At 39.6% G+C, this 24,851-nt stretch overlaps 1 protein-coding gene across 1 annotated transcript; it reads left to right on the forward strand.

Moving 5' to 3' along the window:
• The first annotated feature begins 205 nt into the window (after positions 1-205).
• Positions 206-17,358, forward strand: DDX1 (DEAD-box helicase 1). The gene is made up of 26 exons (XM_053459535.1): positions 206-259; positions 1,170-1,221; positions 1,484-1,547; positions 1,978-2,007; positions 3,374-3,470; positions 5,662-5,709; positions 6,554-6,637; positions 7,175-7,258; positions 7,397-7,473; positions 8,234-8,306; positions 8,662-8,738; positions 9,408-9,522; positions 10,465-10,603; positions 10,685-10,745; positions 11,334-11,432; positions 11,741-11,830; positions 12,204-12,392; positions 13,175-13,226; positions 13,330-13,476; positions 13,849-13,940; positions 14,380-14,452; positions 14,564-14,636; positions 14,765-14,807; positions 15,609-15,704; positions 16,007-16,127; positions 16,968-17,358. The coding sequence occupies exons 1-26, from the start codon at positions 244-246 to the stop codon at positions 17,096-17,098; spliced, it is 2,223 nt and encodes a 740-aa protein (XP_053315510.1). The 5' UTR covers positions 206-243; the 3' UTR covers positions 17,099-17,358.
• Positions 17,359-24,851: the final 7,493 nt, after the last annotated feature.

A 24,851-nucleotide genomic window follows, 5' to 3' on the forward strand; every position in this document is an offset into this window, starting at 1 on the left:
AATTATCCGACTCCATTGTTCATACATAGCCCTCTTGCACAGTTCCATGAGCAATAGGCAACACCGTAACCAGACAGGCTTCAGCGAGGCACTGAACCACCCCGTTATCAAACACAACGCGGCCGAACAGTAGGCTCCAACAAGATGGCTGCCACGGTGGAGCGCTGTCAATCCGTACAACTATATCCGGTGCTTTTGGGTTTCGTCGCTTCCGGTAGTTGACTGTACTGGCAGCCGGTAGACATGGCAGCTTTTTCAGGTGAGTTTTATAGGCCTCCAACGCAGAGGTTTTTAAGCCAATGTTTTGTGTTTTTTTTTTTAAAGTTAAATAATGGATAATCGCGTCTTCATCTGCAACATGCTGCTTTGTGTGGAATCGTTTGCCCGCGTGTGGTTTATGTATGCCTACGTGTATGGCTGACATGTGTAACAAGACAGCTGGCGGTTCCACTCGTGTTTTCCTATGACCCATAATCCTTAATGCGTTCTGCATTTACACGGGGGAGTGGCATAGTTCTGTAACATCTCTCTGGGTATATAATAATAATAATAATAATAATAATAATAATAATAATACACTGCCATAATAGTATGGCAGTGTATAATAGCTCTTAAGCTAAATTGTAGTTGCTATGTATATATATATATATATATATATATATATATATATATATATATATATATATATAATCAGTTAATTTCCAGACACATCTTATTATTAAGTGTAAACTATGGGAATACATCTGTAGCCTTGGCTGGTAGTTTGGCCTTTTAACGTGTGAAGTGCATGTTATCTAAAAATAATCATCTATGCCCTGTACTAGTCAAATTCCAGATCAATGGGTTTCAGTGTAAAATAAAGCGTAAATCTATGTTTTAAGAAAGCGAAGACTTTCTTAAACAATGGTGACCATTTTTATTTCTTTTTTTATTACTTTATTACTATTGTCGTCTGATCCTGGTGTCTATTGAGTGCAAATAATTTGTTTGTGTGTTCCTTTACAAAATGTTTTTCTGTCACAGCGCTTTCGGTCACAGCGCTTATTAGAACTTCTTCCCGGTCCCGGTCTTGTGTGTCCCCAGCAATTATATAGACGTTCTATAAGTCTATATAAGTGTACAAGATATTAATATGTTAGAAGTTAAATGATTTTCTTCTGTCCCTGCAGAAATGGGTGTGATGGCTGAGATCGCTCAGGCGGTGGAAGAAATGGATTGGCTGTAAGTATTACTCTCCATGACCATAATATATATTCTATAATAATGTATTAGAGACCCAGATAGTCTCAAAAGCTTGCAATCCGTTATACATCTGTAACTTTGCCAAGTTTGTTTTCTCTGTGACCAAACAGTAACACAGCAGTAAATATAAGATTCGTTAAACATGGAAAACAATAATTCAGTGTTGCACATCATTATGAAAGCATGTTAAGTGAAATGTGAATATTTAATTGTTTGTTTACTTGTCCCATGTGTTGGATAGGCTCCCCACGGATATTCAAGCAGAATCTATTCCATTGATCCTTGGTGGTGGGGATGTGCTTATGGTAAGCCATTTTCTGGATTTTATTATACTCTGGATTATAGAATGTGGCATTATTATACTCATGGATGTGGTAAACTGGTGAATATTTTGGTCAAAAATACTTTCATTAAAAGGTTGGTAGAGTTAGAAGAGTTATTTAAAAGGCGCCCGATAAAGCAGGACTACACTTTCACTCTGCTGCTGTCTTTCTGCAATCCAAGCGGAAATTGAAATCTGTTACCTGGTGGCCACTTTAGGACATTATCAGACAATGAAGACCCATATCTGGGCACACGTGTACATTCAGCAGAACCCATTTGCGTCTTTGGCATTTAACATACTGGGGGTGCACCAGACAGTGAGAAGATGGCTGGTGATTTACCCAGCAGGGGCAACGTATGCAGTATAAATAATGAACAAATGGAAACAATATTTCAATCTTTTTGTTGTAGGCTGCAGAAACCGGAAGCGGGAAGACTGGGGTGAGTATGTTTACTGTACCTTATGTTGATGTTATTGTCTCTGTTATAGCAAATTGAAGAGCAACACAGCTTTAACCCCTTCAATCCCAGGGGTTTTTGGTACCTCAAAGCCCAGAGCAATTTTGCCATTTTTGGGGTATGTCGGTTTGGCGATGATTCTCTTTTCCTGTGAATAGTGTACCCATATAAACTATATATTGTTTTTTCAAGGAGAGATAGAGCTTTCGTTTGATACCATAGTTGGATTATTAGCTGAAAATTTAGAATGAGAAATTTAGTAAAAACTAGCGAAGATTAGAAAAAAAAAATTTTTTTTGTATTATTTATATTAATATTTTAATGATTTATTTTATATTATTTTTAAATCACTAACCGTTTTTTTTTTTTCAGCTTTTCCATTACAGGACGGGAGGGGGAGTGAGAGAGATGGTTTCTCACTCCCCTCCCCGCGATCCCCCTGCACCGATCACACTGTGATCTCTATGCAGGTCCTCACAGACCTGCATAGAGATCGCAGCGTCTCTGTGCCTCATCGGAGGGCAGGATATCCCCGCAGGGGATATCCTGTCCTCCGATGACCTTCCGGGTTACGTCAGCAGTGACGTAACCCGGAAGGGAATGCCCGATCGCGCGTTTGCAACTGCGCGATCGGGCAGTTTACCGGTAACAGCTTACCGGCTTTCATGCCGGAAGCTGTTACGGGCGATCGGACAGCAGAAAGCCGGCAAAGCCGGCTTCTGCTGTCATTGGGGAGTCCAGGCTGTCAAACGACAGCCTGGTCTCCCGTGCAGCGGCTGGGATGTGTCCCTGACGCTGCACGAAGGGCTGGACGTACCGGGACGTCCATAGGGGTTTCTTTGTGGGCGTTTTTTGGACGTCCCGGTACGTCTATAGGGGATTGAAGGGGTTAAACAGGATGTTAAGGGTCTTTCTCGGGCTATCACTGTCCCCATTTCCCTGAAATCTAAGTAATGTTATAAGCACGCACGGAGTAGATTCACTAAATATGAGTTGTCTGCCACATTGCTGAGGTGAAAAATCCATACATTTTTTTTTTTATAAAGGCCAACAGTTCAATACATTAAAAGGTATTTTTAAAATTTAACCATAACTCACTTTTTAATGATTTTACCTCAGGGGAAAACATCCAACAACCTAAAAAGTACAAATGCCATTGGCGCTTTAACTATATCGTGATTTGGAACTATAATTCCCTCATTATATCAGAGTGTTCCATGATGTTACCAAAATGGGAAGTTGAGCGGAAGTGTGTAACCTGTGTAACACATAACTAATCGGAGGTTTGTCTTTTAGCAGTCGTGTTATTGACAGATGGTGTTTTATTTTTACTTTTGGAATTGTTTAGGCCTTTAGCATCCCCGTCATCCAGATTGTGTATGAGACACTCAAAGACCAGATGGAAGGCAAAAAGGGAAAGGCTTCCGTAAAGGCTGGCAGCACAGGTAATTAGGGCTGCAACAACTAATCGATAAAATCGATAATAATCGATAATGAAATTCGTTGCCAACGAATTTCATTATCGATTAGTTGAATCGATTATTATCGATTATAAAATGAGGGTTTTTTCAGAGCAAACGCTCTGAAAAACACCCCTCATTATATAATAGTTTAGTCTGACTCACAGCAGCAGCTCCTACTTACTCCCCCTCCCTGTAAATCACTGTGACAACTGGCCCCGCCCCCTTCCTTCTCCCAGAAGGCCAGAACCACATGGCTGTGACACTCATCTAACTGTAAGTATAAAGTTTATATTTGGGCTACTGAAAGTCAGGGGAGGTGGGGGTTAATTTAGGGGCAGTTATGGTTAATGGGGTGTTTAGGGGCAGCTATGGTTAATGGGGTGTTTAGGGGCAGTTATGGTTAATAGGGTGTTTAGGGTTAATTTAGGGGCAGCTATGGTTAATGGGGTGTTTAGGGTTAATTTAGGAGCAGCTGTGGTTAATGGGGTGTTTGGGGTTAATTTGAGGCAGTTGTGTGTTTAGGGTTAATTTAGGGGATGCTGTGGTTAATGGGGTGTTTAGGGTTAATTTAGGGTAGTTGTTTTGATGGAGTATTTAGAGTTAATTTAGGGGTAGTTATGGTTAATGGGGTGTTTAGGGTTAATTTAATGATGAGGACTGAGGGTTAATTTGATTAATTTAATAAAGTTAACTTAAGGTGCAGTTAGAGATAAAGGGGGGCAGACTAAGGGGAATCTAAATCCTGGGGGCAGTGAAGATTAACCCAGTACTTATTTATAAAAGTATGGTGTCAGTGCGATGCGAACGGGTCTGTGACTCTATGAGGGGACTATGAGATATCTGGGGGGGTATAAGGCATATCTGGGGAAGACGGAGTGACATATCTGGGGGTATAAGGCATATACGTTATATAAGGCATATGTGGGGAGGACGGAGTGGTGTATCAGGGTGTATAAGGCATATCTGGGGCCACAGTGGCATATCTGGGGGTAGAGTGGAGTGGCATATGTGGGGAGGGCAGCGTGGCATGTCTGGGAGGCAGGGTGGCATGTCTGGGGAGGATGGAGTGGTGTATCAGGGGGTATAAGGCGTATCAGGCACAGTGGCATATGTGGGGGTGGAGTGGTATATGTGGGAGGCAGCGTGGCATATGTGGGAGGCAGCGTGGAGTGGTATATGTGGGAGGCAGCGTGGAGTGGCATATGTGGGAGGCAGCGTGGAGTGGCATATGTGGGAGGCAGCGTGGAGTGGCATATGTGGGAGGCAGTGTGGAGTGGCATATGTGGGAGGCAGCGTGGAGTGGCATATGTGGAGTGGTATATGTGGGAGGCAGCGTGGAGTGGTATATGTGGGAGGCAGCGTGGTGTGGCATATGTGGGAGGCAGCGTGGAGTGGCATATGTGGGAGGCAGCGTGGAGTGGCATATGTGGGGGGGCAGCATGGCATGTCTGGGAGGCAGCGTGGCAAGCCTGGGCTCAAATGTGCATAAATTGGGGGGGCTGGTTGGGAAATAAAGACAAGAAATGCATTTTATCAAAGTTTTTTTTATTCTGCTGTTTGTATTTAACATCATTTGTTTATTAAATTAGTTTAAATAAATGAAAAATTTACATTCATTTATTTTATCCGATTAATCGACAAAATAATCGGCCAACTAATCGATTATGAAAATAATCGTTAGTTGCAGCCCTACAGGTAATGTCTCGACTCGGTTTATTCGCTAATCTGAGGATTTCATTTGTCTATCACAATGTATTATAATGGGCATGAAGGGCTGAGCAGGGCCAATTAAGCACTTCTTGCTAAAGACGCTTACTTAGGTTGGTCCTTCATAACGCCTTATTAAGTCAGGATATTAAAACGAGTTAGTTTGGTAGTTTGGATAAATCCCCCAACTCGTTGATATTCATTTAAATCCCAAAGCAGTTACTTAGTATACAGTATTGGATATCTAGGTAGATTTGTTATGCTTTGCCCTGACAAGCTGTTGTTTTGGGGGTTTTTTGCACTTAAAAAGTGAATAGTAACCTGTTCTAGGTGTGATAATTTCAATGCCATAGGGCTGAGCTCTGCACACAATATCTTTAGGAGAAACAATATATTGTATAAAGACTTGGTCTTTCCAGCTTGTGGGTCACTACATTTTTCTTTGTTTTGTTTTTTTGTCGTTTAGTCTTGAATAAATGGCAGATGAATCCATATGATAGAGGTTCAGCCTTTGGTAAGTGCTAGTTTTGTTAATTCATATAAATCAAACTTAAATTGTTGTCTCACCCATTTCTTATCTTTGCTTTTGTAATATTGTTGTGTAATGTCATAGCGCATGTCTGTTTTGCTTTCTTTGTGATGCCTCCATGTTGTGTCTGGAAATGAAATAGTAGCTCTGTATGGTTTGTACAATAGGGTATGACATATACAGCACCATCGTCGGACAGACCTGTCACTTCACCATGCCCTACATGTTAGAATCGATCAAACCTATCTGATTACAGATTAAAATAAGAATCTGAATCTGCATGGCTATTATAATTCTTTCTATGGAAGCTGATTTTTCCTCACAGCCTTTGTAAGTGTGGGGTGAGGAGGAGACTACTTTCAGAACAGCAAACTAATTAAAATGCAGATTTTGCTACCTCCCTAATGTAAAACTTTTGCCGAACAATAAGCCTGTACTATATATATATAGATTTTATTATATTTAGTTGTTGCCTGAAAAGTTTTTTTTTTTTGTTTTTTTTGTTTTTTGTCTGCAAGTTAATGGCAAAGACAGGCGTAGTTGGCATGAGTAAAGTGTATGTCCGTTGTTAGATTCCACTTGATGTATCTATCAGACAGTTGAAGACTCATTCCATGGCTTCTGGTATCCTGCTATTTTTCACCTTGCACTTATGTACATTAGCTGTGATGACCACGCTTAAATTGGTGCAAATATTTTAGTAGTTTGTCGTTAATAATTGATATTTGGCTTACCCTTGGTGTAATTAAAACATAAATGTTCTTTTGCCATTTTCTTATCATTTTTAATGTACTATAAACTTTGGATCATTATTATTGTTTTGTCCTAGCAATCGGAGCTGATGGGCTCTGCTGCCAGAGCAGAGAAATAAAGGAATGGCATGGTTGCAGGTCCACTCGCGGGGTTAATAAAGGTAGGTTAACATCAGGTGTATATGAGCAAAAACCGCATTAAATTGGATGCGTCTTGAAGAATTTTATTGGATACCTCAAGTGCTGTTTTACACACCCGTCATGGCCCTTTTACCTATTGTGTAATACACCCTAAATCCCTCTAGACTGTAAGCTCGTTTGAGCAGGGCCCTCCTCACCTGTTGTCTCTGTTAGTCAATTTGTTATGTTACATACTACTTGTTATGTCCTGTCCACCCTTTGTACAGCGCTACGGAATTTGATGGCGCTATATAAAACAATAAATAATAACAATGGAAATGTCCTCTGACAGTACTATGAATGTCCAACCCTAAAATTTCTCCAGGCTCAAGGGCAATGTTGGCCCTGCATAATGCATACATAAATAGGCAAGACTAAACTTCTCGCTTTGGTTGTCCTGCCAATTTAGCCTTTTGATGTAACCTTTAAGAATATTGTGAGATCAGGTATCTCTTTGCCTTAGTATGATCTTCTTATCGCTGTGGCCCTCAAATCTTCATGTTGTGTTTCTTTAACAGGAAAATACTTTTATGAAGTATATTGCCATGACCAGGGTCTGTGCAGAGTTGGATGGTCTGTATCACAAGCTTCCTTAGATCTTGGTGAGTTTTTATTCACGTAAATTATGTTTTGGTGTTTTCAGTACGTTCTGTAACTGAAATTGTTAATCATTGCACTTAAAGATTATGTCTGTTAGTGTGTGAACATACTGTTAAAAGCCTGGCTTCCGTTTCCCTTAGGAACCGACAAGTTTGGTTTTGGCTTTGGGGGAACTGGAAAAAAGTCTCATAACAAGCAGTTTGATAGTTATGGGGAGGTAAGTGCGTTTCGGCTATATTTACATTCCACGCTTACCAGACAATCTGAACGGTGAAACGCCTGATGCACAATGCTTTTTTGTTCTTTTAATGTTCTAGTACACGTTAAGTATCCCTTATCCGAAATGTTTGGGACCAGAAGTATTTCAAATAAGGGAATCATTCTGCATTACGAATCTATCTTCTCAACTGTGTCCCCTCTGTTCCGGCTTCTCCCCTCGGCCCTAGTTGTGCAACGGACCAGTAGCAATGCGGAACCGCGGGGAGAAGCCTGAACAATGCCTGGCAGCAGGGAGGAGGTGAAAAGGATGGACTGACTACGGGAGAGATCAGAACTCTTTCCTGAACCTCCGTCATCGGTATCCCATATCTGAATTTCCTTAATCTGCGGGGGGGGGGGGACCTCTACACATTGACCCTTTTTATTTTTAATTTTTTTGTACAATGAAGCCATTGGCTAGTTCCATAGTTGTTTTTGGTTGAACTTCTACAACAGTTTTTACTAAACTCAACTTTGTGGCTTTTGGCTGTAAAAGAGTATACTTATTTCCAGAAATATACTACATACACTATGGGGGGGGGTTGGAGGCATATCAAAGCAAAGATTTAAGAAAAAATCATTACAACATGTATTGTACTTCCAAATCACAGCCAGGTATTTTGTAGAAATAATCTTTTATTTTAGAAAATACATTGTGTTTTTATGACTTCGGATGTCATTTTAATTTCTAATATATATACATATTTGTTTTTCTGCAGGAGTTCACAATGCATGATGCCATCGGCTGCTACCTAGACCTTGATAATAGCTGTATAAAATTTTCAAAGAATGGTAAGCATTGAACCATCGGTGTAAGACATAATTCTTAAACTGTCACACTACAATATGCTGCTTATTTTTAATTTCAATCCTAAAATGACCTTTTATTTTCTGTGGTGCTATATATGTGAGGTAATAGCTTTTATATGTTTGGTGGCGGGTGTTAATAGTCGAGAGTAGGTTTCCAATTCTTTACTGAGAAGTCTTGGAAGATCTGGATGAAGTGTCCTGGCTGTGCTTTAGGTGGACATCAAAACAAATATGGAAATCTGACCAAAATGCTGCAAGAACAAAGGTTTTGATTATGGTGATCTCAAAAATGATCATTCTCTTTGTTTAACCCATTGAATCTTTCCGTCTTGTTTAGGGAAGGACCTTGGTCTGGCATTCCAGATCCCTCCACATTTAAAGAACCAGGCCTTCTTCGCATCATGTGTTCTGAAGGTATGATCTTCCCCATCCGAGTGCTGCGGGGTGCAGACTATGTAATGGATATTTTTTTAATGTGCCACTCTAATTGGTTTGTGTAACTTCCCCATGAGTGTCTTTTGTCGTAGTCAAGGGATCCATGTATAAAGTGGATATAGAGGCAAAAGGTGATCATTGTTGACTTTGTTTGCATGCACCTACCCAGAATCCCTTGTGGTTGTGGCAGCACCATGAGATTTCTGAGGGAAAAACAAGCCTTCTGGCTTGCCTGGTGTCTGTAGATGAATGTTTAATAATGCTTCTACTACCCCCTTAATTTTAAGTGGAAGGGTTTTCCATCACCTTTACCACCATAACTTTTGTTATTGGTAAACTTAGTCTTCTGTCTGCTTAGTATTTTTAGAATATTATACGTACTTTTTTGTTCACTCGCTTGTGCCCCAGTGCATTATAACCACAGAAGGTTTCTCCTGCAAGATTGATTGTGTTGTCCATACATAATTTTGGCGATTTATGTACGCATTATCTCACAGATTTAACTCAATCAAGGTATCGGGAATCTGGGGTGGATTTACTTTCCTTAGACCTTGTTATGGTTGGTGTCAGCAGCTGCTTCTTCATTATGTTTAAGCTGAATATGACGGGTTTTTTTTTTTTTTTTTTTTTTTTTTTTTTTCCTTGCAGAATGCTGAACTTAAATTTAACTTTGGGGATGAGGAGTTCAAATTTCCACCTAAGGATGGCTTTGTTGCCTTGACCAAAGCCCCCGACGGTCATGTGGTGAAATCCCAACACACTGGTACGTCTGTGCTGTTTCAATGTATGCCCTGTATTATCAGAAGAGCTATCCTCTCCGAGTGGGTCCAAACGTATTCTTATGTACCGTACAGGGCAGGAATAAAAAGCCACATACGCTGTGCAAATGCCCTAGCCTGATTTAGGTAGGAAACAGGATTTTAACTGGCATTATCTCTAGCAAAATGATAACCTTATATAGGGATATATTTTCATTGTATTATATGTCGGGGAGCTGCACACACTCATAACGCCCTTGCCATAGTCACAGCGCAGTGTGCAGGCCACCCGTTGAATCGCAGCACTAGTCTTCACAGCTTGTGGATGCATACCGGAAACCATCCTACGGTAATATTTCAGCTAAACATATGCTGACAGGTTTGTTCATATGCAAACTAATATTAGATATTACTAAATACATGCAGGAATTTAGATTTTTTTCCTCTTCCTTTTAAAGCTCCTCATTTGTCATGGCCTGTGTAGATTTCCTCTAAAGGGTTCCTTCTTCTTTCCTTCTACTTTCCTGCTTATTACCCTCCCTACCAAGGTCTCTTTCCTGCTTATTACCCTCCCTACCAAGGTCTCTTTCCTGCTTATTACCCTCCCTACCAAGGGCACTTTCCTGCAGCATTAACAGTAATTACAGTGCTGTATAGGTCCCTCCTTTTGTATTTTGCTCTTAGTACACATAAGCATGGTGCTAATTCCCATATCGAATAGCTCACAAATCAGAAGTCCACAGTCCCAGGCATCACATTTTGGTTTTGTTAAAAGTTGCGGTGACCTTAGCCAGGGGATGGCCCTTAATGCCTAGTGGTTTCGGGAAGTTGAAACCAGAGCTCTCCTGATATATATAATGAATAAACCCCTTTGTGTTGGTTTGTCTACTAAAAATGTTATATATTTGTTTCATGAGTGAATTATCTTTATTACTCTTTTGTTCAAGGAAGTGCACAAGTGTCCCAAGCAAAAAATATACCAAACGCACCAAAAGCTCTCATTATCGAGCCGTCACGTGAGCTGGCGGAGCAGACGCTGAACAATGTCAAACAGTTTAAAAAATACGTGGATAATCCTAAACTGAGGTAATAACAAATTCTGTTACTCTAGATTGTGTCCATAATCTCTACTGCAAAGAAAAATAATGTATTTTGTCCTACTCGAAGGGAATTGTTGATCATTGGTGGCGTAGCAGCGAAGGATCAGTTGGCCCTTCTTGAGAGTGGGGTAAGTTTACATGTTAAATGGTGGTGGTTTTTTTTTTTTTTTTTTTTTCCCCTGCATATTAAATGTATATTTTAACACGTCTGATCCACATTATGACATGGTTATATAGTAGGGACAATACTCTATAAACCTTTAGATTGGGTACCGTATGTACAAATACATAAAAGTGATGTAGAAAGCCATGGAGTGATGGATAGGGGGTACAGCTAGTCCCAGTAAAGGCTGAAGGGTCTTGCAATTGGAGTTTACAGGGGTCTAGGGAAGGAATCGTTAAGTTATATTCTGTTGATACTGTTTGTTGGGTGGAACTGTTTAAAGTGTATGCTGTATGTAATGTTGCATTGTGGTTATGCTCCATGGATATTTTACAATACATTATGATTACAAGGTAATAGTCACAAAGTCCACCGCAAAATGGGAAAAAAATACAAAGTAAAAACTTTTAAGAAGCTTTTTTTCCAGTTTCTATGACAACCACTTACTGGTACAGCTTTAACCGTGTCACATGGAAATTGTGAAGGAAAAAAATAGCAGATGGCACATTTAATGACTTTTATTTTTTTTTTATTCTATTTTGTTTTTTGGCAGGTGGATATAGTAGTGGGGACGCCGGGCAGACTAGATGACCTTGTATCAACAGGGAAACTGATTCTGTCTCAAGTCAGGTTTCTGGTACTTGATGAAGCTGTAAGTTGAAACGGTGAAATAATTTTATATGAAATCTTATAGAATTATGAATATCTGCATCTGTTGATAGCAGGACAAGGTGGGGTGGAATCTTAACAGTGAGGTCATAGCACTTTTATACATCAGACTAAACAGATCTAGCAGAAAATATGAGCATAAAACCAAGTTTATATATTTACTATTTATATTAATATTAAAGCTGTGTAACGGATTTTCTTATTTGTAGACGTTTTTTATACTGGTACATGGGTTTCATGATTAAGTTTAAATGTTTTTCCACCCGTATAATGTTTTCCTCTTGGTTTTAGGACGGGCTTCTATCACAAGGATATTCTGACTTCATCAACAGGATTCATGGTCAGATACCCCAGGTCACATCTGATGGAAAGAGACTGCAGGTTAGATATAAAGGTTTTGCCAGGAGACAATACAACCCCTGTAACGCACTTCTGTGTCCTATGTCTTCTGCTAGGTCCGCTCTAGGCAGGTATCCACAAAACCAAATTGCTATACCTCATTTAGAATATTCAGTTTAATGCCGAGCTCCGATTTATAACAAATATGTGATTGAATTGGAAACAGTACAAGTGAGCTAAATTGAATTAACGTACTGAGGAAATGATCACCCCACAAACATTTGAGATAACGAGGCCGCTTTTGAAGAATAGAGGAGTGCTGTAAAAGTGGAGTGGAGGATATCTTGGAAAGGTTGTACTCGATGTGCTTGTGTTTTTCCACGTTACTATTTGAATTCCGTATTTCATGTGTTAGGTGATTGTATGCTCAGCCACTCTGCATTCCTTCGATGTGAAGAAGCTTTCTGAGAAAATCATGCATTTTCCTACCTGGGTGGATCTGAAAGGAGAGGATTCGGTGCCTGAAACTGTGCATCATGTCGTGGTCCCGGTCAACCCCAAGAAAGACAAGCAATGGGAAAGACTTGGAAAAAATCACATCCGGGTAAACGCATCTTTGCGATCACTCAATTTTTAATCCTGCCTTCCCATTTCCCAAACCTATGAAATATTCATATGCATTTTCTAACTCAGGGGTGTCCAACCTGCGTCCCTTCAGCTGCTGCAGGACTACATCTCCCATAATGCTCTTTCAGCTCAATGGCTGGCAGAGGAGTATGGGAGATGTAGTCCTGCAGCAGCTGGAGGGCCGCAGGTTGGACACCCATGTTCTAACTTGTGCACCGCAACTGATCGTTTCCATTTTCTGTCGAGTGATGGCTTCATAAAAGCCTTAAATGTTTTAGTCTGGTTGTGGTTGACAGGCTTTGAAGCGGTCCTGTAGGTAAAGGTATCAGACTGCTATTGATTATAATAAACTATTCACACAAAGCCTTCGTTAGAGGCGCTCATCCTGCGGGTACAATGCTCAGGGAATCGTAGTATTGCTTTGTATCCAGCGAGCGTCTCAAGCCTAGATTTGTGTCCGTGGGGATTTGTAAAGTTGGAGAAAAGATGAGTAGACACTTTCCTTTTACTTTACATCTAATCTAAGGTCTTTGTTGTATATGAGATGCTGTTGTCTGCATCTGGTTTAATTCCTGCGTGTGGAGAATTGCGGCTTACCTGGTAATTACTTTTCCCATAAAAACAAACAGCTTGTAACACTTTATGGCTGAACAGGTGTTCACGCTGCAGATGAGTGAACAGAATTGGCTGACGGCACACGGCTCTCATCTGAGAATTGTCTATCTAGACTCATGGTTTTTCTTCCCCCCCCCCCTTTAGACTGACGGAGTCCATGATAAAGATAACACTAGACCTGGAGGAAATTCTTCAGGTAATCATGATTTTTGTCTATAGTTTTTCATGTACACAGATTTTATTTTATTTTTTTTAGATGGTTTTTCATTTTATTCTCGTTCTTTTGTTTTTGAAATTAGAAATGTGGTCTGAAGCAATAAAGATATTAAAAGGGGAATACACTGTCCGTGCGATCAAGGAACATAAAATGGATCAAGCTATCATTTTCTGCCGAACCAAGTTAGACTGTGATAATATGGAGCAGTACCTAGTACAGCAAGGTGGAGGTACGTGTGTGTGTGTGTGTGTATATGTGTAGTGTATATAAAATATATGTGCAGTGCATCTAGCTAAAAGCATCTCTGATTTAAAAAAAAAAAAAAAGTGCTGCTGTTTGAATCTACCACTTTCCAATATGTCCAATATAACTGTCATGCTGTATAAAAAGGGGATGAGATGCTCACGAAGAACAGATGGCAGCTTCATAGCCTGTCTTGATCACAACTACAAGGGACACACCGCCCATCATATGCGTTTTAATGCAGTGTCTAAATTAACGCTCTGGGAAATTAATTTACCCTCTTTCCTCGTCCTTCGTGTATAACTTGGTGATTTGCATTTCATGAACCACTAATATAATGTCTTCGCTTACCTACTAGGACCTGATAAGAAGGGACATCAGTTTTCTTGCGTGTGCCTTCACAGCGACCGGAAACCTCACGAACGAAAGCAGAACCTGGAAAGATTTAAGGTAATTGTAATAACCTCTAGTTTTGGGGTCAGTATTGTCCAACGTGATGGAATATACCATTTCATGTTTGCTACAAAGCATGTCGCCATTACACAGGTGAACGTTGTGGGCAAAACCAGATGCCTGTGAAGCCGCTCACTTCCAAGTAAAAGAAAGCGACAGCTAAGCATCTTGTTGTATTGACACATATGGTCACATTATGTGGTGCAGATATTCCCCACTTCTGGATGTTCAAATGTAATGCGGAGACGTAGACAGATAAACTGTTTACTAGTATAAGGGCTGTGCGTATATAATATGTGGTAACCCTAGTGTGCCAATCTTTAACAAGATTGCTCTGTTGCTAAACTTTGCCGCGTTGATATTACGTGCATGAATTGGGTTCGGTGTATATAGTTGCGTTAACATGAAAGTTTTTGTGCTCAATTTTGTTTGCTAGAAAGCTGAAGTTCGGTTTCTGATCTGCACAGATGTGGCTGCCAGAGGTATCGATATTCACGGAGTGCCTTATGGTGAGTGTTATTTCCATTATTGTGTTGTTATTGAGGTATGTATACCTTAATGCCTCTGGATCACGGCAAAATTTAACTTTTTTTTTTTCTTGTTTTAATTTTTGTTTGTAGTTATTAACGTAACACTTCCAGATGAGAAACAGAACTACGTCCATCGCATCGGTAGGGTGGGAAGAGCAGAAAGGTATACAGTCACTCACTGGAGCATTACAGATATGACTGGCTTTTCTCATGATCCAAAGCTAAGCTGTTCCGCTGGGGTTTTGTCTTCATTATAAGCCTTCATGTATCTTGTGTTTTCTTTTCTTTCAGAATGGGTTTGGCAATTTCATTTGTGGCATCTGAAAAGGAAAAGGTAATATACGCGTTAGCATCTCCTTAAAAGCCATTAATAGGCTTAAAGTTGTTGTTTAAGACCAATTAACCCCTTAATGACAGCCCGTACATGTACGGGGTCAAAATGCATTGTTTTCAATGGGTTTTTCAATGGGTTTAGGGACCGCCCATTGTCCTTTTAAGGGGTTAAACAATGTAAAAAGTTATGATATATGTGTGTGTGTGTGTGTGTGTGTGTGTGTGTGTGTATATGTATATATATATATATATATATATATATATATATATATATATAATATATATATGTGTGTGTGTGTGTATATATATATATACATATTGTTGGCACTGTCCCTGGTGTTCGCATCAGGTTGGAGAAAAAAACAAACACAGTTCTCCGACTTCATGATGTTTTGTTCAGCTTGGCCCAGGAACAAAAAAAAACAACAAAATTTTACAGACGTTATTATATTATGTAATATAGTTATACCTGGGAACTCTCCGGGTTTGACCCAGAGATTGCCAGGTGAAGCACCGGTTCCCTGGGTTAAGACCTGAATCATCCGGGTCGCGGGAGCGGGGTGTTTCCCACCGTCTACGGAACCGCCCCCGACGTCAGTGGGAACTGCCGGCTGACATCAGTGGGCGGTCCTGGCCGCATCCGTGTAGCCAGAGCCCAGAAGTTCCCAGGTATGATTATATTCAATCTGCAAAGTGTGAATGAAGACGGTGTCAGCTGGATATTTGATCAGGAAAGCTTATATTTTAACTTGATGGGTTTTAATATGTCCTTTGGTTCTATAAACCTGTATGTTACCTTTAGGTTTGGTACCATGTGTGCAGCAGCCGTGGCAAGGCATGCAATAATACCAGACTGAAAGAAGATGGCGGCTGTACCATATGGTACAATGAAATGCAGGTATTTTTTATTTGCCATTGTGCGATCTGTGGCCACAGGATAAAACAGTTTAACCCCAAATGATCTGCACAGTATAGTACAGAAACACTGCATGGAGATCTTACAAATTGGAACATTTATCAAAATAATACTTAAATACCGGTAAAAGTTCCATTATGTGGATCAAATGGGAAACTTGTACCTTTTTTGTATTTTTTTTTAATTTATTTAAAGAAGTCAAATTTGTAACAACTCTCCACAAAGGCTTTAGAGTGATGTAATCCTACCCCCCCCACCCACACAAATGATCATTCTTTGTCTAGTTGCTGTCCGAAATTGAGGAGCACTTGACATGCACCATATCCCAAGTGGAGCCTGACATCAAAGTACCTGTGGATGAATTTGATGGAAAGGTGATGTATGGACAGAGGCGAGCTCTAGGCGGTAAGATTTAAGACTTTAGTTTCTGAGATCACTTTTTAAAGGCAATTAAAATGTTTGCCTTAAAAATAGGCGCGTAAGGTAACGAATGTGTTTGATCTTAAGACACTCGATAATGAGACTTTCCAAACTTTTAGTAGCGAACATTTAGCTGAAAAAAAGATGTTATCCCCGTTACTTGTGGGGGATTAAAACACAAGACGCATTATTTCTTTATATAAACAGGTTTTCTATTCCTGTAACTATATATTATATTGTTCTCTTAGGGGTAATAAAGGTAATACGATTTCTGGGTGGCAGAAGAACGGTTGATCTGATAGTAATTGTCTCCCTGTCTTGTATATACTTTATTTAAATGCAATGTTTATACAGTAATGGAGTTTGGCATACAAGAAAACTTCCTTTATCGGCGGATTTAGAGGCTGTCCTTGTCATTGATGTGATATTTTGAGTTACTAGTGCTAGTGAAGCCCAGCTTGTTCAATGAGACCCTTTCTTTCATAGAATTTAATTAGTCAGGGTGTCTGGGTGAATGCGACGGAGGCATTTTATTATTTACTACTGAGCAATACGATAAGGATTCGAGGTTTTTATCTGGCAGATTGGGCTAAAATAACCGAACAAGAACATGTGAAATCACTAATATGCAGCTAACGGGAAGCATTATGTAAAAACTAGGACTGCTTTTAAAAAAAGAAAAGTTCCATTAACGTTCCATTAAATATTACCATGGATGTTTATGAAATCATTTTATACTCTTGTGGGTGTAAAAGTTGAATGGTCCTACTGATTGTGTGGCTGCTAATTTGTTTCATTATTTAATTTTCTGATCATTCTTTGCAGGTGGACTCTATAAAGGGCATGTGGATATATTGGCACCTACTGTACAGGAGCTGGCATCTTTGGAAAAGGAGGCCCAGACATCTTTCTTGCACCTTGGATATCTCCAGAACCAGCTGTTCCGCAGCTTCTGAATCCTCGTGTGGCATGAACTGTTGTATGAGTGGAGAAATACTCTGATGTCCCTAATTGCAGCCAAATTGAATGCTATATATCCGTGATCCAGCAATTTGCTCACCGTGATGTCCATTAAATTCAGCTGAGATGCCATTGTTTTGTTTGATATTTAGTGCATACCATGCTTAGAATCTAGATTGTACCATCAAGGTTCTTTTTTTGTTTTGACCTATTTTTGCTTGCGGTGGGTACAATAAACACATGATTTCCTTGCAAACACTACACATTATGGTCTCTTATTAGGAAGAGTGCGTTATTCGCAGATTCATGAATAGTGATGCAAAATTTTCTTTTATACATATATAATATGGCTGTTCCAGTTAAATCTATTTGCCTTCCGTGCTTTGCAAACCCTGGTATACTTGACCCTATTTGGCTTGATGGTATATTACCTGAATAGCTGCGCCATTGCGCTCGAAGGGCGTTCGTAGGGTTCCTTTAGAGGGTGGGAGATGGGGGATACAGTGATAAAATACTACTATAAGGAAAGAGTAGTAGATAGAGTAGTAGATGCCTAATGTGGAATTAGTATAGGTACAAGGAATTGAAGAAAGATATGGCTTTGCGTAAAGCCCTCCCAAAGAATTGAGTAAAAATGACTACATATGGACCTTTTGATTCTTTTCAATCTTCATTATCCATGCATCGGAAATTTGAAGCCAGGGATGGAAAATCAGTGTGTCTAATGGCCACTTCCCAATCCCAGCAGATCTAGGCGGAAATCCTTAGATAGTATTTAAATTTAAAAAAAAATTAATAATAAAATAGAATACTTTAAGTGTGGCAAATTTAAAACCGGTCTGGGGATAAAGTATATTATACAATTATATAGCTTAAAATTAGCCCCAAATACAAAATTTTCTGAAACAGTTGCTTCTAAGTAATACAATATAGTGTTAATGAAGAGCGTTTATAGAACCTTATACACCTTTTATTGCATTATGATAAAGAATTTGTCCTCACGGTAGATAAATACCAAGAATTGTTTACCATTCTTTTTGTGGGCAAATGTTTGTGCGTTTCCTATTGAATTGAATGTAGGGAATGTTGTCTTTTTATTCAGAATTGTGTGTTGAAGTACTGCGTTGTTAGGCTTTTTACCATTTGAGTTATGTGACCTCTAATTTCTGTACAATTGTATCGCCAGATTCAATGGAAACGCATTTTTCCGAAACCTGTTTGCTCAATGGTGCTCACAGGGTAGAGCTGACTGATCCAATTCACGCTAAACTTTTGAGGAAACTAGTACCGTATATTCCGGCGTATAAGACGACTTTTTAACCCCAGAAAATCTTCTTAAAAGTCGGGGGTCGTCTTATACGCCGGGTACTAACAGAGTACCGAATACTTACCCAGCCGGAGAGTCCCACGAAGCCACAAATCTCTAGGGGAGGGGCGAGTGGAGAAGCAGCCTCCCCTGGGCCGGTCTTCAGGGCCACGCCGAGGTAGGTGCAAGATCGTGATCTCCCTCTAACTAAACCAACATTAGGGAGCTCGAGGTCTGACACTTGAGACCTCGGCTTCCCTGCTCCCTAATCACTACACGCCGGCTATTGATGCCGAGCGCGGTGATGACGTCATGTCCCGGCGCGTAGTGATGAGGGAGCAGTAAACAGAGGTCTGACATGACAGACCTCGTGCTCCCACAACTGGATGGAAGAAAGAAGATAGAAGATGAGAAAGGTAAGAGATGGGGAGAAAGGGGTGTGAGTGCAGTGCATGTATGTTGGTGTGAGATGGTCAGTGTGTTTGTGTGTTTGTAAGCTGGTGTGTGTATATATATATACATATATATATACATATATATATATATATATATATATATATATATATATATATATATATATATAACACTTTCAAAAGATGGTCAGCACTCCAGGTCTTTAAATTGACAATTTCATTTTATTCAAAGTCAAGTCGACGTTTCAGTCATTGCTGACTTTCATCAGGACACCGGGCTTGGAATATTTGGAATGGTGTGCAATGGACTCTGTGAATATATATATATATATGTGTGTGTGTGTGTGTGTATGTATGTGTGTGTGTGTATATGTATATATATATATATATACATGTGTGTGTGTATGTATATATACATGTGTGTGTGTGTCTATATATATATATATGTATATACATGTGTGTGGTGAGGGCAGTGTATAAATGTGTATGTATTGACAGGCGTATGTTAGTATGTGTAGATATATATATATAATGTGTGTGTGTGTAAGGGCAGTGTATGTATGTATATGTCTGTATAACAACCAGCCAATCACCGGTAAGGTACATCGCTTGCCGTGATTGGCTGATTGTTGTACGCTGGGTAGAGGGGTAGTCTTATACGGCGAGTATAGTCCAAACTCTATATTTGAACTGGAAAAGTTGGGGGTCGTCTTATACGCCCAGTCGTCTTATACGCCAGAATATACGGTATATATCGATATATTGAAAGCTATAGTTTCATGCATTCATTTTAAACGTTTAATAACTCTTTACGGTTTGAGGATGTGTTAACCGGCAAGAAAAGATAATTATTCTATAGATTCTTTGGGGGGTTTATTCTCCTGACGGGCAGTTGTGGTTTTAACTCCTTCACATTATGAAGAACTAATACCAGTGAGCTTCTGCTACAGTAAGGGCTTGACTGACCCTGCATAAAGGTATAGTTGAATCAGTTTGATTTCCTCTGTTCCCTTTTACATATTGAATTATGCATTATGCAGGGCCAGCTCATCCTTTCTTCCTGGGGAACCCACCATTCGTTATGAAGAGCAAACACTGGCAGAAGTGAAGGAGCTAAAACCACTACTCTCTTGTCCCTTTAGTGAATTAGACCCCTTTTGTTAGCCAGGCAGGCGCATGAATGAGGAGGAATAGACTATTGACCAGTGTTGGTGGTGTTGGTCTGAGGAAGTGATTTCCCACTTATCCAGTGCTGTATATCATTTATCCTTCCCTTTACATGTTCTCTCCCCTATGGCCAAAGTTGCTGATTGCTGTTGATTGGTTCAGGCATCCTCTAAGGGTGCGATGAGCAGAATGGAGAGAAAGTCAGGGAAGGAAATCCAATTAGACTCTAGTTATGCCTGGTCTAAGCTTCTTTGAGTTAAACTTTTAAATACCTGCAAAACAATTTAACTGATTGAGGGAAAAAAGACACTTATTCCATTTATGAAAAATATTCTATGTCCAAAAAATCCCTGGTGTTTAATTATAACTGGCGTAATACATTAACGGCCTCGCCATAGTGGGTTATCACACTGGACACGCTACCAGTATTGGTTTATGCATCCGTAAATTAACATTATAACCAGTCATAAAAAGCAGCTTTATTATTACCCCCTTTTCGTTGTTCAATCCTCTATGAATAAAATACACCTTTCTGGTCATGGCTGTTTTCTCCTACGCCTCAAAGAAGATGGCGCATTCAAAATGTAAATTGCAGAGGTGTTGAAAAGCTATTTCATTTAACAATATTAAGAAAAAAAAATCTTTAATAGTTAGATTTCTTTTAATTAAAGTTTGTACCCTTCCTTGCATGGCTGGTTTTAAGCTCACGGATGTTCTTGCAAGAATGGGAAATAACCGCTGTCCGATGATCCTTTGTGATCTTAAAAGTATTTCTACCCTTGAACGGTCTGATTTCAGACGCTATAGGTGCGTGTATTTTATATAAATGAAGACCGTCACCATCGTCTCTTGCTGTCGATCTTTTTTTCAGTAACCAACATCTATTTTAGAGTCTTTTTACATCTAACTAAGAAAAACAACATATCTGGCCTAGTTCTTTAGCTGAGCTGGTTGCTAGGGCAACGTGTCTTTGTTGATGCAAGACATGCCAGCAAGTGGCAATAAAGCACCAATCCTGTGACCCGGCCTCGCTGTAGGAGAAGTAGTGACGTAATGGGCTTTTTAGATGGTCGTCGATTGTCCTTCATTCTTTTGACCACATGGGGGTGCTAATGAATCATATTTACCCAAATAATGTTTCGGTGTGTGCCTTTAATTCATTTTGGAACTGTATATTTCCTTTAATTTTCCGATAGCTCAATGGTGATGTATTTTTACATACCGCCTTTTTTTTATTATTATTATTTTTTTTATATTAAACACAAGAATGAGACATATAGATTAAACGGCTGCTTAAATGGAACATTTAAATATACACATAAAGACTCTTTTTGGAACAACTATCAATCCCGCATTGGTTGCTCCTATCACCCTCAGACAGCTACTGCCTGATGTTGGCTGTCTAAACATCTGGATCAATAGATTATCTGGATAATATCCCCAAAAGCTACTGTATGCCACAAACACTTTCTCCCTAGTAAAATGCATTTTATGATATAAATTAACATATCCGTTTCCTGATTTTAAGATGCATATTATTCTGACTTTTAGGGCGGTAGAACGCCGTGATACATATGTACCCGGCTCCTAGGAAGAGACATCAGAAGAGTAAGGGGGGTTTGGGATCCTAAAGAGAGAACGCCCCTCATAATAATGGACACTTCTGCAATAATATGCCCATCAATGTATATGATAGCTGGGCCCCCTTTAATAATTATTAGTCCACATGCTAATGCATAGAGCGATTCAGCAGCATCCCCTATATGTATTTGCCCCCCAATTCCTTGGCTGGCAGGGGATTTGTTTGCTTGAGCTATGCTCTACAGCTTCTGCCTTATCTCATGGGGACCCCTGTGTTTGCTCATCACAAAAAACCCCATACAAATTGAGTTATATGGGCGCCTCATTCTGACACTGGTGTAAAGAAGGCAAATTAACCCCTTAATGACAAAGCCCGTACATGTACGGGCTCAAAATGCATTGCTTTCAATGGGTTTAGGCACCGCCCATTGTCCTTAAGGGGTTAAAGTGCTACAAAGGTTTCATTGGACAGTAGACGGTCCCTTTAATGTATGGTTATTATGTATGACTATATAATCCAACTATTAACAGATCAAACAAAAAACGCGAAGGATGCTCAAAGATCATTCGGTATTCAATTTGCATTGAACACAGGGCATTTCTTTTAATAAAACGATGCATTCATTCTATGTTCCCGGTAATCTGCAAATCTATATTTGGCCTTCTAATTGCTTTCAGGGTCATAAACCTTTTCATTTCTACGATATAATAAAGAGAATGTTACATTATGACACTTTCATTGTAAACATAATCTACAGGTCCAGGTAAATGGGGTTTTCAAGTGGCCTACACAATGTGCAAATGTTCTAATTCAGGTAGAACTGTCATTAACAATATAAGGACCTTGACCGGGAACAATTATCTACCCAGAAATAATGCCAGCTGGGGATTAACAATTAGCACAAGAACATTTTACATTACTGCTTAGAATCATCAATGAATTTTCATTTCCCAGTAAACCGTCTTCCATACAAATAGAAAGAAAAGTGGCATATAAAATATAATTTCTATTCAGTATTCTCTAAAAGAGTATCAATGTACCTTGAGAACAATGCATAATTAACAATAAAAGTCAGGGGCGGGCGAATCAGAGGAGCCGGGAGGCAATGCCCCCCTATGCCATTCTTAATTTTCCAAAGACTACTGGCCCACCTGTGGAACACAGTCTTAGGTTTTGTGCAGGATGGGTGATGGGTAGATGAATGAGTGGGTCTGTGAGTAAGTCTTGTGTGTTACAGTATGTGTTAGTTACTGTGGGTAGGGGGATATTTGGCTTTACATGCCCCTTGGGCCAAGTCCAAAGTAAGGGGTCACATATTATTTTAAACCATTTTTTTATTGACAAGTTCGGAGGGACCGATAGTTTAGAGATAAAAAGAAAGACCATTTATGTCACAGAGCCGTATAGCTCATTGCTGACCCATAGGCAATAAATTGCAAAATAATTCAGAAACTGGCATGGGAGACAGCATATGAGTATTCCCAGATGGCAACAAACTCATTGCGAGCACTAAACTCATTCTTTATTTAACACTGGGATAGTGTGAGTGAATGGGTGAAGTCAGCACCTCTGTTCAGTATTACATGTGGTCAGCAACTCCCCTAATGTTGATCAATATAGGGTCCAAAATCAGTATTGGCTCCCATCCAGCTTAGCAAGGAATTGGGGTATGTAGAATCATAGAAAGAAAGATGTCTGTTCCTTGAATGTGTTCAAAGCTAAAGACCAAGTAATCATTGAAACATGCATTACCTTTAGACTTAAGATGGTTCAATGGGCGATTCTGAAGAAGACTCAATGAGGGGACATAACCATGAAAGCTGTTGCATTTGGTCTGGTTAAAAAGTGTCCATGGCAATTGAAGTCCAGCAGCCAATAAATCACTGGCGTGCCTTCTGCCTTCTTGATACATGCAGTGGCACGATAAACTTTTACAATGTACTAAAAGATTACATTGGCTTCCTGAGCTTAGCAAAAGGTAGGTGGGATGAACTGTAGACTGTCCATGGTATTCCCCTACATTAGACAAGAGGTGAACTACTTCCAACCAAGAGACTGGGCAAATCTGCACAAAATATGAACACCTCTGGCATGAATTGTATGTTAGAGCTTCACTATCACTATTATACCACATTCTTTTATTTAGAGCCTAGAGTGTGTTTTCTCTTTACAGTATTTCTTTGGAGGCCACATTCTTGACACATGATCAAATTTCACGTTTAGAAAAGGCTTTATCATTCTGTTCTTCGGTTTATCTGGAAATGTTCAAGTTGGACCTTGATTTAGATTTATTTTTTATTATAACTTTAAGACTTATGTTTCAGATAAGTTCAGATCCAAGTAATTATTTTGGAACACTTCCTTGAATGCATACACCCCATATAGGGTTACCACCTGTTTCCCACAATTACCACGGTCCTGGATTGTAGATGTGGAGAGAGAGAGATGGTGTTGAGCTTTGGCAGGGAGAAGATTGATGTGCCATGCGTGTTTACGCTGATGCACGGAAGCAAGTTGAGCTACAGTATTGGAGTATGCATGTGCTGAAGATCTGTAGACTATGATGGTACCCACAGTCTTGTCGGTGCAGTTTCTGTGGTAAGAACACGGTGACTGAAATTGTTGATGCACCAAAACCAAGAGCAGGTAAATAGCTTTAATAGGTAAAGGGGTATTGCCTCTCTCCATCTTCTTTTCTTCTTCTCACATGCCATTTTGCTCCTATTTCCTTCCCAGTTTCTCTTTTTGTCCCTCCTTTTTCTGATCTCCACTCATTTAACCCTCCACTCTCTCCTTTTATTTCATTCTCTCATTTCACTTTTTCTTTTCTATTTGATGTTGTTTCTGGTTCACAGATCTTGAGCTACAGGAACAATGTTTATTCTTTTCTCTCTCATCCCTTTTCTCTCTTGTTATTTTCTCTCTCTCCTCCCTTTCTGCTTTCTGCTTTTTTCTCTATTATTTTTTTATCTCCCCTCTCTCAACTTTCTTAGGCCAAACATTTTAACAATCAGCAGTAACCCATGCCTCAGAGATTATACTAATACCTTATAACCGGGAATAAGTACAAGCAAAAAAATGAAATTAAAAATATAATTTAATCAGAATTTTTTTCTGCCAATTCTAAAGTAATAGAGTGGTTGCGGTGATAGATAATATTACTCACATACAAAAAAAGACCTTCCTCATGCTATATGAAATCTGGTAGCAATGCATTTTTGGAGGTAAAGGAGTTCTTCACCACACTTCAGACTGCAGCGGCAATTTGCTTCAATAAGTAA

This window comes from Spea bombifrons, chromosome 3, assembly GCF_027358695.1.
Source record: "Spea bombifrons isolate aSpeBom1 chromosome 3, aSpeBom1.2.pri, whole genome shotgun sequence".
NCBI lineage: Eukaryota > Metazoa > Chordata > Amphibia > Anura > Pelobatidae > Spea > Spea bombifrons.

What these genes read in the sequence shown, in the direction of transcription:
- DDX1 (XM_053459535.1), top strand. An exon ending in TATAAAATTTTCAAAGAATG is followed by an intron (nt 8,307 to 8,661) that starts GTAAGCATTGAA and finishes CGTCTTGTTTAG; the next exon opens with GGAAGGACCTTGGTCTGGCA. An exon ending in ACCTGGAGGAAATTCTTCAG is followed by an intron (nt 13,227 to 13,329) that starts GTAATCATGATT and finishes TTTTGAAATTAG; the next exon opens with AAATGTGGTCTGAAGCAATA.